Source organism: Cynoglossus semilaevis, chromosome 12 (genome assembly GCF_000523025.1).
Source record: "Cynoglossus semilaevis isolate Cse_v1.0 chromosome 12, Cse_v1.0, whole genome shotgun sequence".
Classification (NCBI taxonomy): Eukaryota; Metazoa; Chordata; class Actinopteri; order Pleuronectiformes; family Cynoglossidae; genus Cynoglossus; species Cynoglossus semilaevis.
This window is the reverse complement of record NC_024318.1, coordinates 3,620,393-3,637,989: the sequence shown is the minus strand read 5'-3', so window position 1 is coordinate 3,637,989 and position 17,597 is coordinate 3,620,393. Positions and strand designations below refer to the sequence as shown.

The window sequence follows — 17,597 nt, the reverse complement described above, 5'->3', positions numbered from 1 at the left end:
AACATTAAATCTACATTCTGTTAAATAAAGGGTTAAACAAGATTTCTGAAATAAATTCAAATTGTGAATAACCTTAATTCAAAGTAATTTTATATATTTATATTTTGTAAAAATAAAATTTTTAGATATTTAGTGATTTTAGTTCACCGGGACTTAACGGCTGTTGGTACAGTGCTGCCTCCTGTGGCCAGGTTTTGTAACTGAGTTTAATATTAACAAAGGATTTCAAACATTTAGTTTACCCGATTTATTAAGTTTGCCAAAAGGTAAGAGTTTTTTGTTAAACACATCATATGTGCTCATAAATGCCCGTAAATTTAAACATTTGTTTAACTCTTCGTAAAGAAGGACATTAAAAAAAAGCACTAATTCAGGTTTAATATATTTTCTTCTGATAATTTTATGAAACTTTCCCATTTATATATCTGGTGATTTACCAAGGAAACAGCTTAGCATCATGTGCTTAGCTTAGCTTCATTTGAATCAATAATTAACAGATTCTGTGCGTTGCATTAATGAAGTGACGCATTCTTTAACCTCAACAATTCACCAAAGGTAAACTATATATTTAAAGAGTTGATATCTGCACGTAGAGCTCAGTTTTAAGGCCCGGCTCTGCCACAGGAGATAATTTAATCATCAGAGTCTTTGTGAAGCAGATCACGGTCGCACAAAGCTGCAGGAGAAAACAGAACGTCCGCTACGAAAAATAAGGGACCATGTGAAAAACTTCTTCAAATATTTATTTATTTATTTATTTGTCAATCACTTCTTCAAATATTTATTTATTTATTTTATTTGTTTGAAAACTTTTAAGCCTGAATGTGTTAAGATTGACTGGTGTTTCACCAATATTCAGGAAACAACCAAAAAGTTATTGATTTTCTACGTGTTGTTGATTTTAAAATTTTGTTTTGGGTGTTCTCATTCCTTTATCTTTATTAACTAATCTGTTAACCTTTTTTTTCAAATATTTATCAATTGTTTTTGATAATGTAAGAATTTAATTCATTTTCTCACAGTACTTACTACTTACAGTACTAGTACTAATACCTATAATGATGTTTCTTCAGAAAACCTAAGTGCTTTTAAATTGTTAGATTTAACGTTAAGTTGGTTGGTTCTACAGATTAGAACCAACACTGATTATTTAGAGTAAATGTCAGTGAGTAAAAAAAACAGTTTCTTCACAGAAAACGGACAAAGATCAAACTCACTCTGAATTTGGAGAGGAGGCAAAATTCATCCTTATCCCACAAAGACATGGACGTCCAGCAGGCCTCGTCGTCCTGGTCCTCCTGGTCGTCCTTGTCCCTCTTGTCCTCCTGCTCCTGCTCTTCCTCCTCTTTCCTCCTTGTCTGAGACCAGGCTGTGTTTGCATGAGCGAGTGCTCGGTTACCCGCTGTTCTGGGTTTCTGCCGTGGCCCTGGATGGGGTCACCACCACCATCTTCATCATCTTCAACATCGTCATCATCACCCACGGTCAGAGTGGGCAGACGGGGACAAAGACAGAGAGAGAGAGTGGGCAGAAACAAAGCCAGAGTGGGCCGCTCACGTTGTTTCCTCCTTCACAGTTAAAATTGTGATGGTAATGAAGTGAACTTTTCTGTGACTGGACGTGGGAGGACGGAGGTGTTCGGGTCACACAGACACCCAGCGCTGCCTCAGCCTGGAGCAAGGCAGCTGCTGCTCTGGACACCACCACCATGACGATGATGAGGAGAAAAATAATCTTGGAGCCTGAAGCTCTGAGCTGGACATTTGATCAAAAGTCCTTTTCATATAGAGTTTAAACTCTCTTGAATGCAATAAATAAATAAAAATTAAGACACAAAAAGAGCAGCTCTAGATGAAAGCAGACTGAGGAAGGAGTTTGCATTCTATTTGGCCCATGGAGGCCACCATAGGTCCCTGGTGTGCATGGAAAGAGGCTAACTAAATCTTTAAAAAATCTCTTCACAGCCTTCTGGCTCATTATTAGACTGACTCTCTACCAAACACTCCCTCGTCTCCCACTCCAAAAAAACACAGCAGAAGGTGTTGATTCATTGATGCTCCACTTAATGTGTTCAAATGTATTTCTGTGACACTCTTTAGTTTATTTTTTCCTCCACTCTTATTTGCACCATTGGCAAAAAAAAGGCATTGACCACTAGAGGCAGCAGTATACCAGCAGCATCTGTGTCCATGTAAACAAGAATGAAAGATTTCTTCTTCTTCTACTTTGCTGAGCTTCAGTGATTGTTACCAGAAGTCAGTCCAACTGATGATGATATTGTAGTCTGGTTGTGCAATCATTTCCAAGTGTTTTTGAGATCTTGCCTCAAAAGTTCCTCCTCTTCTGATGTTGGCACCATTTTAAAGCAAAACTAGATTAGAAAAGTTGAAAAACATTCCCAACATTCCCATTTTATGGAGAAGAAGTTGAATCTGTGCGTGTCTGTGTTAAAGGCGTTGCCAGAGCTGAAAAGACAACCCCCTCTGTCCACCTCAGGGGGCAGCGTGGGTGGACAGTCCAGATGGATTGCTGCGCCACGTAGGGTAATGCTGACACAGACAATAAGATTCATGATATAATTAATATAACTACAAATAAATGTTAGTAAACAACTCAATTCTAAGGTCTTCTATTCATAATCTGCCTTCATTTGATTGACATCTGTGTATATGTGGCCTAAATATGGACGAGATTACACAGAAAGTTGTTCATAAAAGTCCCTAAATTTAGAAATCATTTTGTAAATACATATCAACCTTTAATACACATATTAATGAAATGTTCACTGCAACATTTATAATAAATAAGACATATAAAATGAAATATATCAAGAATAAATCCAAATAAACAGATCCTCATAATAAATACTAGTGGCAGAATTATACTGCAAAGTAAAAAGCAAATATAAAATCCAACATAAAAATGTCATCTTTACAAACTCATCATGCAAAAGCATTTATTGGAAATTAGGAGGTCCACACTGATTTATTTTCACCTGAATTTCCACATTTAATTCGATTTTTAATTTGGATACATATCATCATTAAGGTAAACAAAATGTTAAACAACAATGAAATAAGTACATAAATTTGGTCATATTATTTACACTACTTCTATTAGTTAATTTTATTTAGTAAATTATAAAAAATTATATTAGCTTCATATATATTTCCTCTAAAAAGAGAAAATGTTTAATTAAAGATAAAAATTTTCGTCATTTAAATAGGTTCAGGTAAAATAACTTTATTAGAAAACTTAAAAAAATTTTCCCCGTACATTGTCGCCACCTGCTGGGACCTAAAAAAATATTTCCGAATTGTTTTTAACTTCCCACAGTGCTCCACTCCTATTCACACCACGTGACTATCGTCCGCCATTTTTGGTCCGGGGTTTGAAACGTTACCGCGTCTGAAAGTGATTGTGTTGAACTCGTGTCAACGTCTAAAGTGAGTTCACCTGGTATTGACACAATTCCCCAACGGTTGGAGACATGATGAGACACGGTGAACTAAAATGAAGCACGAGAACTAGTCGAATTCGACAAGAATATGAGGTATTTACTGTGACCGTCATTTGTACTGTTTCAGCGACAAACAGGAGTTTAAGCTTCATATCTTAAAATAAAAAAATAATTTTACATTTATACCAAATAACTAGATTTATTAATACGTACAAGGGTACGTCAGTTTATCATTAAACACACGTTTGTTTAATTTACCTAATCTGAAATCACAGCAAACCACGAAATATAGTCAAAACTTGAATACAAACGTGTTTAAATCCTTATAGATTTACAAAAGTGTTTGTATGAAGTCATTTTGTCCCAGAGAATTACTGTAAAAAAGGTGAAAATAATATTCAGGTCTAACTCTTTTCAACATTTTTTGTCCAAGGTCTTGAATCGTACAAAAATCCCCATGACCAGGACTTGGATGAAGATGTGTCTGCACACTCTGCTGTTCTGATGAAGAGTTCTTCTTCACCCTCCTCTTCACTACTGGAGAGATGCGGTTTGAAAAGGTAAGGATTATTTTTCATGCCTCTCTTCAAATGTTAAGTGAAGTGTTGAAGCGTCAGAAACTTCTGTTGGCTGCCTGAAATTAAAAGATGATGTTATGGCTTAAACAGTAGTCTAGAACAGGCATGAGCAAACTACAGCCCGGGGGCCAGATGCGGCCCACTTGGCTTTTTAATCGGGACTGCCAAACTTGTCCAAATATATTATTGATTGATTAATAATTTATATTCTCATTATATTTCTGCCTTTTCCTTTGCAATGTCTGCATTTCCCCATTAAATGGTGTAGAAAAGGCTAATAGCATTTTAACATTTAGCCTTTTATGCTTTTATGTCATTTACCTTAGTTCACGTGAATGCTTCATCTATCTGCTCCTAACTCGCCCCCCCCACCCTGTAAATTTTTGGACCCATTTTGGCCCACGAGTCAAAAAGTTTGCCCACGCCTGGTCTAGAACATTCCCGTTGGAACAGAATGGTTGAACAGTTTTGTAACCACAGCATGCAGTGATCCACAGAGTTTACATCTGCCGTTGTACAAATATAAACAAATGCAAATTGCGTTGAAGAGCAATAATGTCCATAATAACATGACATAATCAATGTAATGTCCCGACTGGAAATTTGATTTCATTATTACCTTGTGCTTGATATAACATGCTGCTGGGACGAATTTCTGGCAGACAGGTCGAACATTTGTGAAGCTATAAACAAGACAATAACAGCAGTGGTGATTGTTTAACCTCCTTTATTGAGAAGCAGCTGCCACAATTATGTCTGACTCCGAACCTCTGAGAAAAGTAAAGGTACAAATATATATATCTCAGTACAGATATGTAATATGTAACAGTAATATGTCAAAAGCATACACTGTAGTTAGATTGGTCTGCATCAGTAATCCTTGAGAAAAAAATCTTCGTTTCCCTGTGACATGAGAACTTAGATCACTGCATTTTAGCAGTAATTTAGTAGTACATAAGAGGGAGACACTCACAATTGCTTCAGGTTGCCATAATTAAAACCCGTAGTGGCGGCTCATTACTTAACTGAGCCAGCAGAGGGCAGCATTTCTCCGGACAAATGTAGTTTAAATTTCTTTGGGGTTGTTTTGTTGTTTTTTAATCTTCAAAAAAGGAGAAACAGTTTGGATTAAGATCTATGAAGACAGAGCGCCCTCTACAGTTATAAAATCACAAAGCGCTCCACACACTGTAAAAATGATTGTCATGTAATCTATTGTAATACTATATTATAGTACACTATACAGTATTAAACTGTACTATACTTTATATTACGATACTGTACTTCACTACTCTTGACAATACTACATTGTTCTGTAGTATACAGGGATCTTGTATACTTTACCACACATACACTACTGTGCATACTATACTATACTGTACTATACTATGCTTTTAAATTCAGCATTAAGGCATATTTATTTCTGTGGATTTGTTTGTTTTTATGTTTTATACTATTGGACTATTCTGAATGAGAAAATATTATTTTGGTGTGTAGCTACTTGGCAAACTATACGTAAGAGCAATTGTTTTTAAATAAGGACATGGACAATTGATCAGAGGCTTAATGTCTGCCATTAATTGAATAATAGTAGAATGGGGATGGTAGGAAAATGGAGCTGTCACCCCCTGAGAGTGGTCTGTGTGTCCCAGAGGTCTTATCGTTTGCTCCCTTTGTCCCCTCTTACTGCTGTCAGACAGTCAGATACGAACAGGACTAATAGAGAGGCCTGTTCTGTTAAGTGATTGAGCTGTAAATACAGACTGACCTGGAGTGAGACTCCCGTCATCTGTAAACTCATCCAACACCCTGCGTCCTCTCCTTTGACATCTGAATCTTGGGACGGCATCACTGAGCATGGGCTGGAGGGAGGGAGGGAAGAGAGGGGGCCACACACAGCTCAAATTGTATTGTGTGTGTATGTGTATGTGTGTGTGTGTTGAAGCTTCAAATGACAGCCCTGAGATGATCATTACATCAACTCCACTGAGAGCAGAGTTTGTCCCAGGCCAAAATTTATTGAAATGGTCATAAAATGTGAAGACTTCAGTAAATGGGAAACGCCGATAAAACCCAGAGCGGCACAATCTACGGCCCTTTACTGGCGAGATGAGTGGCCCGGCTGTTAGACAACTCAAATCTAATTTTCTCAATAAAGCCCTGTAAGTCAACAACCCTAAAGCTCCCATCAATCATAATATAGGACAGATTCATCAGGACGGTCGTCGTTTTGGCAGCGTTCCACCGCAGGTTTAATCCAACACCGGTTTTTGTTTGACTTCAGAAAAAAGCCAAGGTGTGAGGCTTTATTCTTATTCTTCTTATTCTTTTTTTTTCAATCATTTTGTAATACAGTTTTACAACATTATTCTGCTAGTTGGTTGTTGTTTGATGTCATGTCTTTTAATCTGCTAGTTGGTTGTTGTTTGATGTCACGTTTGGTGTCAATTTTGTAAATTCTGTTCCCATTTAGAGGGAAATAGCTGGTACAACACACCGGGGAGTGACGCAGGATGTGTTGACCGTGTGTGCCGCTGGGCTGGGAGTGTAGATGACGTTTACAAAATAGATATTTTAGACCATGAAGTCTTCACAAGACATTTAGTCACATTATAAATCAAATATCCTGATTTTTTAAATAGACTTCTATTCAATTAAATGTTGAATTCTGTTACTTACCTGAAAGACACAAACAATTGTTATTTTAGTTTTATGGGCAGTGCCCCTCCCTGCCCCCCCGAACCCTCCCCAGGACAGTGGCTTGATTGCTGATGCTCCACATGAGCGGTGATGCCTGCAGAGCCAGACATCCAGGAAAGACGCTTTATGAAAACAGGAGACTCCCCCCCAACCCCCCGCCCCTTTTGGGAAGGAGAGGAGACCCAAACCGTTTTACTAGCACAGGAGGGCAATAAGGGCTAAAGAAGACAATTATAAGCCAATCATTTCTGAATCTTTGGCATTCATGGGCTGAGGGTCTGAGGGGGAAACGAGTCTGAAGGTTAGAGTAGAGGACAACTCCATAACGGCACATTCTTCTGACAAGTAGACTTTACTACAGTTGATTCAAGTGTTTAAAGAGTGAATATACAAATGTTTGATTTGACCTAATGACGTGTCCTTTATGGTGCGGGTTTGAAGTGTTCAGGTCATAAACCTGGTTGATCTGAAATTAAGAATCAAGATTCTTGATGTTCAAGCTTGAGCTGAATTAATGAACTATTTTGAATATTTAGTAGTACACTGCACATCAGGAGGATGTTGTTTTGAGTTTCCTGACTATTCTTGATAAAAAAAAAAACATTTGTGATTCTGTGTGTTTATCTTTTGATAGTTCTGTAGCTGAACAACATGAGTCCGGAGAAAATGAAAAATGTCTTTATATTCATAAACTCTAAGCAATTATTTATTATGGCTTTCAGATTATTTTTTTAAAATATTTTTCTTGACATTGTCATATATTAACAATTCCATCATTTGGATTAGTATAAAACCCAGACTTCTACCTGTTGTTATTTCTCTTTATGTTCCTGCAAACAGACAGAGAAAAAGTCTTTGTTTTTTTTTTCTTATTTGGTATTGGCATTTATTCCACACATTTATTGAGCAGGACTCTGGTATTTACAACACAACAGAATGATCTCACAGCTCCAGTGTTTGTTTTAGTCAGTGGTCTTTTGCTGTGGCTCTGGGGAATCCTGATCCTGGATCAGCAGTAATCCTCCTCTCCTCCAGGACACAGTCCAGTTATGGGAGGCTAAGGTTCTCTGCTGCTTTTAGCCCCTCTTACATTAGCAATCTGTTAGCAGTAGTCCATTGAGAGGGGGGTAACTGAACACACAAAGAAACACGCACACACACACTCACTCACACACACACGGCCGTGCGCGTGGCGCAGACCTTGTTTGACCAAAAAGAACAATTAGGGGAGAAATGAGGGAGAATCATCGGGGGAAATGGCTGATGAAGACTTTATTGATTAGAGCAGCTCCACTGATCCACCTCTCGCTGTAGCAATTACCGGCAGCCGCCCGTCGCCGCCTGTGGTGTTTTTGGCATGAGAGGTCACCATGCAAGGCCTCCGCCACAAGACCTGATGTTTAAAAACAGGAACAAAGGAAGAATTTTCAGCCGGACTGGACAACAGCGCTGGTTTGATTCTGTTGTCTCTGTTATTAATCACTAAACTGAGACGTTCCAAGTCACAAAAGAATGGACATACAGTAGTTACCCGGTTGCATCAGTGGGGCTTTGGGAGCTGGACATTTCCATTGGTGTCCACTCCTCCACTACTGCCCCAGAACATCCAAAGTCCAATCCCTGACCAAGAAACCTGGTTTCATGAAGACCAGTTTTAGTTAAAACATCTCTGGTGAACAGATGTGTGTATCAGAGTCACACTGCTTTCATTTAAACCTTAGATGATTTCACTGCAGTGATTTCATGATTTGGATGGCTGGTAAAAATTCTACATTCTACACCTGGTGCTTTCTAAAGTGGGGGACTTTACTTTATGGGGTGGCCTTTCATGACAAATTGATTAGAATTCACATATTTTCTTAGTTTTGTCCCACAGTGAGGAAAAATGCACACATTTGTGAAACTATTTTATTTGATATTTATATATAGGACAATAGGAATGTTGGGCAATTGTTTTAAAACATACAGAAAAAGCCCCCTGTATGTTTTGACATAGTGCTCGACAATGGTCCTGCCTACAAAGACACACACACACACACACACACACCAATGATTAATTCAAATCCCTGGTGAATAAAGCAATAAAGCCCTAATAGGGGCACATCTGAGTCAACGTGGCCTCGTACCTACAGCAGAGACGACTTTATTTGTTTGCTCAGCAAAGGCCTCACAGTGTTTGTATTTAAATCAGACCTTTGAGTCTCCTCTCCAACCACAGACATTTGCAGACGCTGAGTGGACAATGCTTATTTGGCTTTAATGGCATCATGAATGAGACCGGTGACCACTTTATGACACGATGTCGTCATTACAGAGTATCTCTGACAGAGCGGCTGAGGGAGAAAGGGCCGAATGAGACATGGAATCCCAAGTTCAGAGGTCAGATGATAAGACCTGGAAAAAACCCCACATCTTATTAGAGGTGAAAGGTCAAGGTTTAATAAGCAATAAGGTCTGATTTTCTCTGGATTACATGATGCAGTGGATGGACTCATCTGCCAGCTGTTAGATTAGAATTAGTCGATAAAAGTTAAGATGCTCAGTGTGGTGCACACCAAATCTAGAAAGGTAGTAGTTGGTAGTATTTCTGGTAGTGGTTGTCTGCATTAGTAATCCTTGTAGAAAGAGGTTAAATATATTTTTAATATCTGTGACTTTCAGTAAAATTGATAAAAAATACGGATAGAAATTTAGCCCTAAACCATTACAGAGCCCAACTTTATTGTATTATCCAAACAGCAGTGGTGGTGTTTCTGTGTCCTGGTGCTTCTCTGAGATATTTTAGCTTTCTTTTCTTCAATGTTCATATTTAAATTATTTATTATCTTTGGCCACGGACATTTGAGTTGCTGTAGCCTTTAATAGGAAAGTAAATTGCAAAATACATATAACAAAGTACTAATAAAGATCTAAAGCTCTAATAATTATTTTCTGTCTTCCAGTATGACAAAATTAAAATTTCACTATTCCTCTAGAAGAAGCCTCTTCTGATGAATGTTAATAGAATTTCAAACCTAATGTGCTTTTAAAAATCCTATAATTCACTTGGTTAAATCTTCTTTTAAAGACCAGTCTGTGTCTGTGTCTGTCTAACACTAACAGCAAAATCACAGTTTCCTCTCAGCACAGTATTCGGCAAGGGCATAGAAACAAAAAAGAGATAACAGTGGATGGAGAAATATAAAGGAACAAACACAATCTGTTTCTGCACTAGATGGAGATGAATGGACCATAATGCATTGCCTCTCATCACTCCTAGCCAGACCGCGCTGTGGCTGCTCGCTGCTGAAGCCCAATGATGATTAATCATACACACACTATTTATACTTCCTAATTGTAATTAGCACGAATTATCAATTACGGTTAGTGCCTAATTGCCCTTCATAAAGACAGCTCCCGAGGTTTAAACGGCTCCATTTAAATAATGTAACTAATAGCTCTTGCCTTTACATTGCTGATACGTCTTCATTGTTCCACGACTGAACCGTGATGGTCGCTCGTAATTTAACCGGGCAATTGGGAGAAGGAGTGCAGGTGGCGCTGCGGGACTAATTACGGTTAATTAATTATGATGTGACCTTCTCAGAACAATGGCTAATCAATGCTAGCGATGAGTGACAGTGTGCTCCATGCAGATGACGGCGACCGCACAGCCATAACTGCAGGCCTCAGCTTCTTGGCAGCTGAGATGGTTGTAGTCTTTGCTGTCACTCTCCTGGATTTACTACACCCGTCACCCGTGGCTGTGATTTGACTTTCTTTTTTTCTTTTTTAAAACATGACAGTAGAATAATTGTGCTGCTCCTTTTTATATTAGCAGTTTAAGGCCAAGCTTTCACGCCAAAGCTAACTCATAACAGTGGTGTAGGACGACAAACCCGAAGGAGAGAAGGTCGTAAATGGATCGTAACGGATGCCCTGATTTGGCAGACCTGGTCGTTTCTGGTCCTAGCTATGTAACTACATCTGTCATCTCTCTAGGCCTTTGCTGAAATACAATTTCTATTTGCGTTGTTTTTCGCATAATGGTTTAAATACAACTGCCGTTTACGACCATGAAGTCACATGCTGCTTTTCTCATCTAAAGCGTAGACCTGTTGGGGCAAGCGTGAAGATTAACTGGCATTTAGGATCTGGAATCGTTTCACCGTCAGTACTGCTAGCAAAGCTAAGCCATATGCCTACAACTTTGTGATATTTTTTTTAAAGCTATTGTCTCTGCAACTTCTTCAAGGAGTTCACATTTATGGTATCTACTCCTTGAAGAGCAGTATTATTACAAGTCAACATTTGCTGACAAGAGCAAACTGCAGGGGGCGTTCTGTACTGACCTTTACCTTCCTGTGACACAGGTGCAGCATGACTGACAGTGTCCCTCAGCATTATTTACCCCACCCTCCCGTTGCCCTCTATCTCCTCCGTGATGCAGTTGACCCCCTTTACAAATCACCCCCCAACTTTACACATCTGCTGCCTGTCAGCATCTGCCAGACGCACTCACCCGTCCTAGTCGTAATGAAAAACTCTCATTACTCGCCTCCGCCCAACAGGTATAACAGGCCGTTAGGACAATTACTGGGCAATGCCACTGACCTTGTTGTCAGAGAGTCAAACAAACACTGAGGTAGAAATGAAAGCAGAAATGGCAGGATCCAAAGACTGGTTGTAGTTCTGTAGACGATGAAGGTGATACTACGGTAATAATAAAACCATGTGGAGTAAAAGTGTACAAGACAAACATATCTGACAGACAAGAGTGAGTTGATAATGTTTCAATGGTGTTCTAGTGGAAACTGGAGATTTATTCTGTTCAGCTGTACCATGGTTACCATCGAGAGATTTTCAGAAGTTTGTGTTCTACAAGTCTGTATATATGGGGACCAAATTAAAGAAATTAAATTAAAATTAACGTCCATTCAGATGTGGTTGGTTTGTGGACCGTAAGTGGCCCCGGGCCAGGAGTTTGCGATCCCTTCTCTAAAGTTATACGAGAAAGGAAAAAGTGTCAGCTCATCAAAAGTATCAGGATTAAATGTTAATGCCCCCCAGGGTCCACAGACACCGTTGTCTACGAGTGTGTGCCAGACATGACAAGCCATGAGAGTTTCTGTTTCTTAGAAACAACCTGCAACTACAGCGATGAGGAATCTGACACAGGATCTAACAGCCACCCTGAATGGTGGACCAGACTCTTTCTGATCTTTTGTCCCACTGAAGGGGAGATGGGTGGGGGCAGTGAAGAGAGACCTTAGAGAAAACAATGGGAACAAGAGTGGAACTGCAGCTCATAATGCCTCTGCTGCCATTAGACAAATTATCTGACGTTTAGCAGACTGGGGTCAGCCTCCCTGTGAAGTGATGACTTTATTGACCCTGGAGGGGGGTCTCGGATGGAAGTGTGTCTCTTTGGCTCCCTGCTGTGTCCCACAGAGAGCGCTGGAACTCTGCTGTGGAACGTGCAGACTCAAAGGTGATCCAGCTGCTGTTCCCGCTGTCTGAAGTCTACCTGAGGGCCTCTTTGTCTGCGGGGTCCGTCCCTTTGTGCCGCCGACCCACACAAACAAACAGATGTCCGGCCACTGGGTCTTTCTCGTAGGAAGTTGTAAACCTCCAAGTGTGCAGCGGCTGCCCATTCATATGGAGCGACTACATTAACGGTGGTGCATGTGGCATACACATGCAAATGCTGACATGCTGACACCCCATGGGTTTAGCTTTAACAAATGTTTGACTATGTAACTACTGCAGGCTGTGTCAGTCCGACAGACTGTGGCGGAGAAGTGAAACCTCCCTGCTGCTCAGTGTGATCATTGTGAGGTGTGTAAGTAGCACAGGAAATTGTGTAGCGGAGGTATTTGGGAGACCTTTTAACAGTGTGTAAACATGATCAGACCCCCTCCCCCCTCACCCCCCGTACTATAGTACTGACACTGAACACTGAATCCCAGCGTAGACCTCACACATTCAGGTTATAAAATATGGAAATGCAATAAATAAACAGCCCTTCGTCTGCCTGTACTTTACAAACATGTTTTAGCAACTTTTATTCAAAATGCAATTTTGAAAAGCTCTAACTTAACAGTAAAAAAAAATAGAATTTGGAGTGTGACCGTGGCGATCAACTAAGACCTTCTCTTCTGTGGCTGCAGTTTGGTTTTTCCAGCATCCAGAGTGACTGTCTGTAACCATCAGCTCTTTATCTGTGTTGGACACCTGCTGGGAATATTGATCACAGTTGGTTTCACCATTTAAACCATCAGAGGGCGTCAAGCCTTAAACAGGCCCGTGTCACTTTATATTGAATACTAATAATAAAAAGCCGGGGCGCTCATTGATTTGTGAATATAAATCCGTCACCTGAGGTGAGAAGACAATCAGCAGGTGCAGTCATTGTGTGGCCACAGTTTAGCTCTGAATGGTGTTAAAGATGCAGTCGGAATAATAATGGCTCATCCTGGATCCCTTCAGTCTGTACCAACCTCACTGACTCCTCTGAAATAAGACGGCTGCTGTCAATGAAAATGGACTGAGAGGAAACGAACGAGAAACAGTGTGTGGAAAAAAAAACAAAAGAAAATGTGTTAAAACTATAGAAAGAAAAAACCCGAAAAAAACAAAACAAAAGAAAATGTGTTAAATTGTCATTGTAATCATATCAATATGGTTAATAATAAAAGTAAAAAGCAATAGTATTGTAGTGTAGTAAATCAAATTAAAGAAAGAATGAAAAATAAAAAATGAATAAATATGAAATTACTAAAAGTATAGTAATAGTAATTGTCAATATTGTGATATAATGGCTGTAACTTGGACTGTGAACAGTACACAGGCCTAAACCCTGCAAAAAAAGCGATGAATATATCCAATACATTTTATTCTATAAAACAATGAAAACCCAGCACTTAATGGGTGAAAATGTAAGAAAATTGTTTTTACGGCAGAAAAAAAACGTATAAATTATAATGACAAATATATGAAAAACATTCCTAATATGTTCTAATCCAATATTTATATTCATGTTATGATATTACACGTTAGGGTTTGCACTTTTAAAAGCCATTTTAATACATGGAGGAAAGGCCTGGAATATTCACATCTTCATGTTAGGAGGACAGATTATTAGGGTGATGTCTCCTGGTCCCCGAGGACAGACAGGAAAGTTCTCCCACTGACGGCTCTGCTGCTGCTGTAACACAGTGTTTATTTGAGTGAGAAAGGATTTGGATCAAACACCATCTGGGCTCAATTTACCTTCGAGTCTTGGATTATTGAATTTAATGATATGGGTGATTATCGACGAATGCTTTGAGCCCATTAGGCGGCTGTGTGAAACGCTAATAGTGTTTGTGTCACGTGTCCGGCTGAGAGACGTCGGGGGGAGCAGAGGGGGAGACACTTTAAAGACGCGCGCTCTGGTCATTTCATCCTGACTGACAGACAGACGTGAGGCGAGAAGAGGACCCGAGTCCAGACTCTGAGAAACCATCTTTACTGATCCGGTTTCCTGAAGCTCCACGGACTGAAGTGCTGACCAACTATGAGAGATTCTTCTGCGCGTAATTACGCACGGACTCGTTGTTTATTTGGCTGCGTTTGCGCGTAAACGATGCTGGATCCCAAGAAGTGCGGAGTGACGATGACGTCCAGTCATAGGATTTCCTTCTCCATCATAGATATTTTGGATCCCAACAAATTTAACAGCAGAAGAGCGAACGAACTTTCCAGAGATACGGAGAAGTTTTCCTGCCCACACGCAGAAGAAAGAAGTTTGGAGTCGGACTGCAGCACAGAAGACGGAGAGGAGCTGACGAAAACAGGTATTTGTGATTAATTGGCTTAATTTGAAAATATACTTTTATACTAGTTATATTTGTAGTTTATTTCTTTTATCAACAAAAATCCCAGAACCCGCTCCTCACAGTTGATTTTCAGATTTATCATTGAAAAAAAAAAACAGAGTCTGTTGTCGATCAGATTGACTGTCATCTCTCTATGACCTTCCCTCAATTTCCAAGCCTCGGATTTCTTTTCACTGAAGCCACAAAGGCTGGCTCCCACACACACACACCCCCCCCCCCCGGCCCCCCGTGTCTGTGATTGGCACCGGGACAGGCAGCTGAGATAATTGTTTAAATCGTCCCATTGAGGATGCCTGTGCTCGCTTTGATCGATATCCCATTACTGCATCCTGCATATCTCCCTCCAACACCTTGCAGGTACAAACTTCACACCCCATCCATGTCTGATCCTAAACGCGGTTCGATTAAAACTTCCCCTTAAATAGATGACATTTATCGATCCTGGCGCAAATATGAAACTCTATTAGCGCGTCACGGCCTGGGTGTCGGGAGCCGGGTTTAGCCGGGATTTCTTTCCGCAACATGACATTTGAGGCGCCGTGTGGTTTTTATAAATTATTAAAGGATTACTGACCCCCAGTCCCCGACCCCCCCACCCCCAACCCTCCTCTGCTCCTTCACTCCTGCTCCTCCTCCTCTGGGTCTTTGCCACGCTCCACTGACCTCAGGATCCTAATCAAACTCTTCACAGATGTCACTCATATATTACTGTGTTTATGGGACGTGGGCAATGTGGGAAAAAAAACATTTGACGTCAGCTGTGACCTGGAGGGTTACGGATTTTTACGGAGCGCAGTTAGGGGATTTATTTGGTCAATTTTTAGGCATTTTTAATGTCTGTACTTAAAACAATCTGTTGTTTGAATGACATAAGAGTTAAAATAATAACTTTTTGGAAAATCATAATACAGCCTGAAATACTCATAATGGTACTGTATACTGCAGTGTGGATGTTTAGATGTGACTCGTTGTTTTTGTTTCAGGCGATGACAAAAGAAATGACACTTCAGCCTCCAGGCATCAAACAGTTCTTACTGACCCTCTGCAGTCCTCGGACCTAGAAGAACCCTGCCCCCTTGAGGGCCAGGATGATGGAGAATCTAGGGTCACCCCGGATCAGACCCCTTCCATGCACAAGCGCCGGCGCTCGGACCAAGGCTGTGCCAAACCGCGACGGGCCAGGACGGCCTTCACCTATGAACAACTGGTGGCTCTGGAGAACAAATTCCGGGCAACTCGGTACCTGTCTGTGTGTGAGAGACTAAACTTGGCCCTGTCCCTGAGTCTGACCGAGACCCAGGTGAAAATCTGGTTCCAGAACAGAAGGACCAAGTGGAAAAAACAGAACCCCGGGGCGGACAGTACACTGCAGCCCGGGTCCAAATCCCTTGTCAGTGTCAGTCCGAATCCGACCACGTGTGGGTCGAGCCCTGCCGGCTTTCACCAAACTTTCCCAAACTTCAGCCCTGGAAATGTGATCTTCCACACAGCCGGTGCTGTTCCACTTACATCCACTGGGGGGCTCCTGCACCCCTTCATGTCCAATGGGTTCGTGCAGCCCACTTATTTTAACCCACATCTATGAAAGAAGCCACAGCTTTGGACCATGACAAAAACGACTTTGACCTCATGCATCATACAAGGAGAAAATGCAAACGTTTGAACTAAACGAAAACGATTCGACTGTATAAAAACGAATACAGCTAATTCTTGCAATCACCTGCTTCAATGTAATCAAACCCAGATGTTCACCACTCTGTACTGATCGTGTGTCATCATCCTATAACGTGTCACTCTGTCTTGAAGGTTTTACATTTGTTGCCATAACATGCAAACGTATAATTGTAACTTAATAAAAATTTAATTGAAACATTTCTAATATTCCTTGTTGTGTAATTTATTTTGCTAAACTAACTCATTGACTATCAATAAATGATCGATTTTTTTACTTAAAAATAGTGTAACTAACTTTTCATGGATGTAAATTAAATATAAAATATATGTAGTAATAATATATAGCAATGAAATGTTATAACCACAAATCTTCATTTGATAGGTTTCATTTAATCGCCATCGTCCATACCTGCATTTACAAACTACAGCCACAGTGCGGCACTGTTGTATTCTAGTTTTTACACTACACGCAAAACCCTACAGGCTGAAAACTGGACTCCACGACACTTCCTTAATTCTCTTATCAAAATAACATATTAAAATATAAATTTACATTTAAAATGTGCCCTTTATTTCAGATAGTTAATCACAAAATGTATTTTTTTTACGTTTGATGCAAACGTTTTTAAAATAAAGCATAGTGCAAAAGTAAAATGTAAATAATGCAGAAGTATGTTTTATTTAAAATTAAATTAAATGTTTTTTTTTGCAAAAATGTCTAGCTACATATTTGTAATAATAGTAATAATAATAATACATTGCTTTTACTAAAATACAAAATAGAAATTTCCTGTCAGGAAGATGTTTTGTTTTTAAAGAAGTCATTTGTCATCAGTCCGGTTCTCTTTAGTAGAGAAGCCAAACAACTGTGGAGGGAAATGGAAAAGAAAACAAACTCTGTTTTCTGTCACACAGCAAGGCTGAAATCATTAGAGAAGTAAAGTGAAATGTCTGAGGCCGTCATCATCTTCACTCTGAGTGAAACTTTAAAAAGCAAGATGGTTTCTGTGTGACAGTTAAAGGAGCCGTTCCTTTGGAAAGCGACGCTGCTGCATGAAGATAACGTCTCATTAGAATAAACCGCCTCTCATCTTGTCCGTGGGAGTCTGACTGTGGCTTATTCCTGTTAAATGGATCGGAATTGATTCACATCTCTCAGCTGCAAATGCTGTTCGTGTAAATGTAGCGGAAACTCAGGCTATTTTAGCGTCTGATGTTGAGCTAGGCTGCCCTCTAATGGACGCCTGGTGTCTGTGCATCTGTGCAAACGGCCAAAACAGTTGATACAAATCAACTTGGATTCATCCCTAAAATAAACTGTAGTTT

General features: G+C 40.0%; 1 protein-coding gene across 4 annotated transcripts in view; it reads left to right on the top strand.

The window, feature by feature from the left end:
* The first annotated feature begins 3,334 nt into the window (after positions 1-3,334).
* Positions 3,335-17,597, top strand: part of nkx1.2la (NK1 transcription factor related 2-like,a) — a 16,384-nt gene continuing 2,121 nt past the window's right edge. The window contains exons 1-4 of one of the 4 annotated variants that reach the window (XM_008321514.3): positions 3,335-3,553; positions 3,894-4,020; positions 14,176-14,555; positions 15,581-16,460. In XM_008321514.3, coding sequence (XP_008319736.1) covers positions 14,345-14,555; positions 15,581-16,182 — 813 coding nt within the window. In that variant the 5' untranslated portion in view covers positions 3,335-3,553; positions 3,894-4,020; positions 14,176-14,344 and the 3' untranslated portion in view covers positions 16,183-16,460. Of the gene's footprint in view, positions 3,554-3,893; positions 4,021-14,106; positions 14,556-15,580; positions 16,461-17,597 lie in introns of those variants that run through there. The other 3 variants (XM_025060860.1, XM_025060861.1, XR_001760842.2) reach the window with 3 other exon arrangements.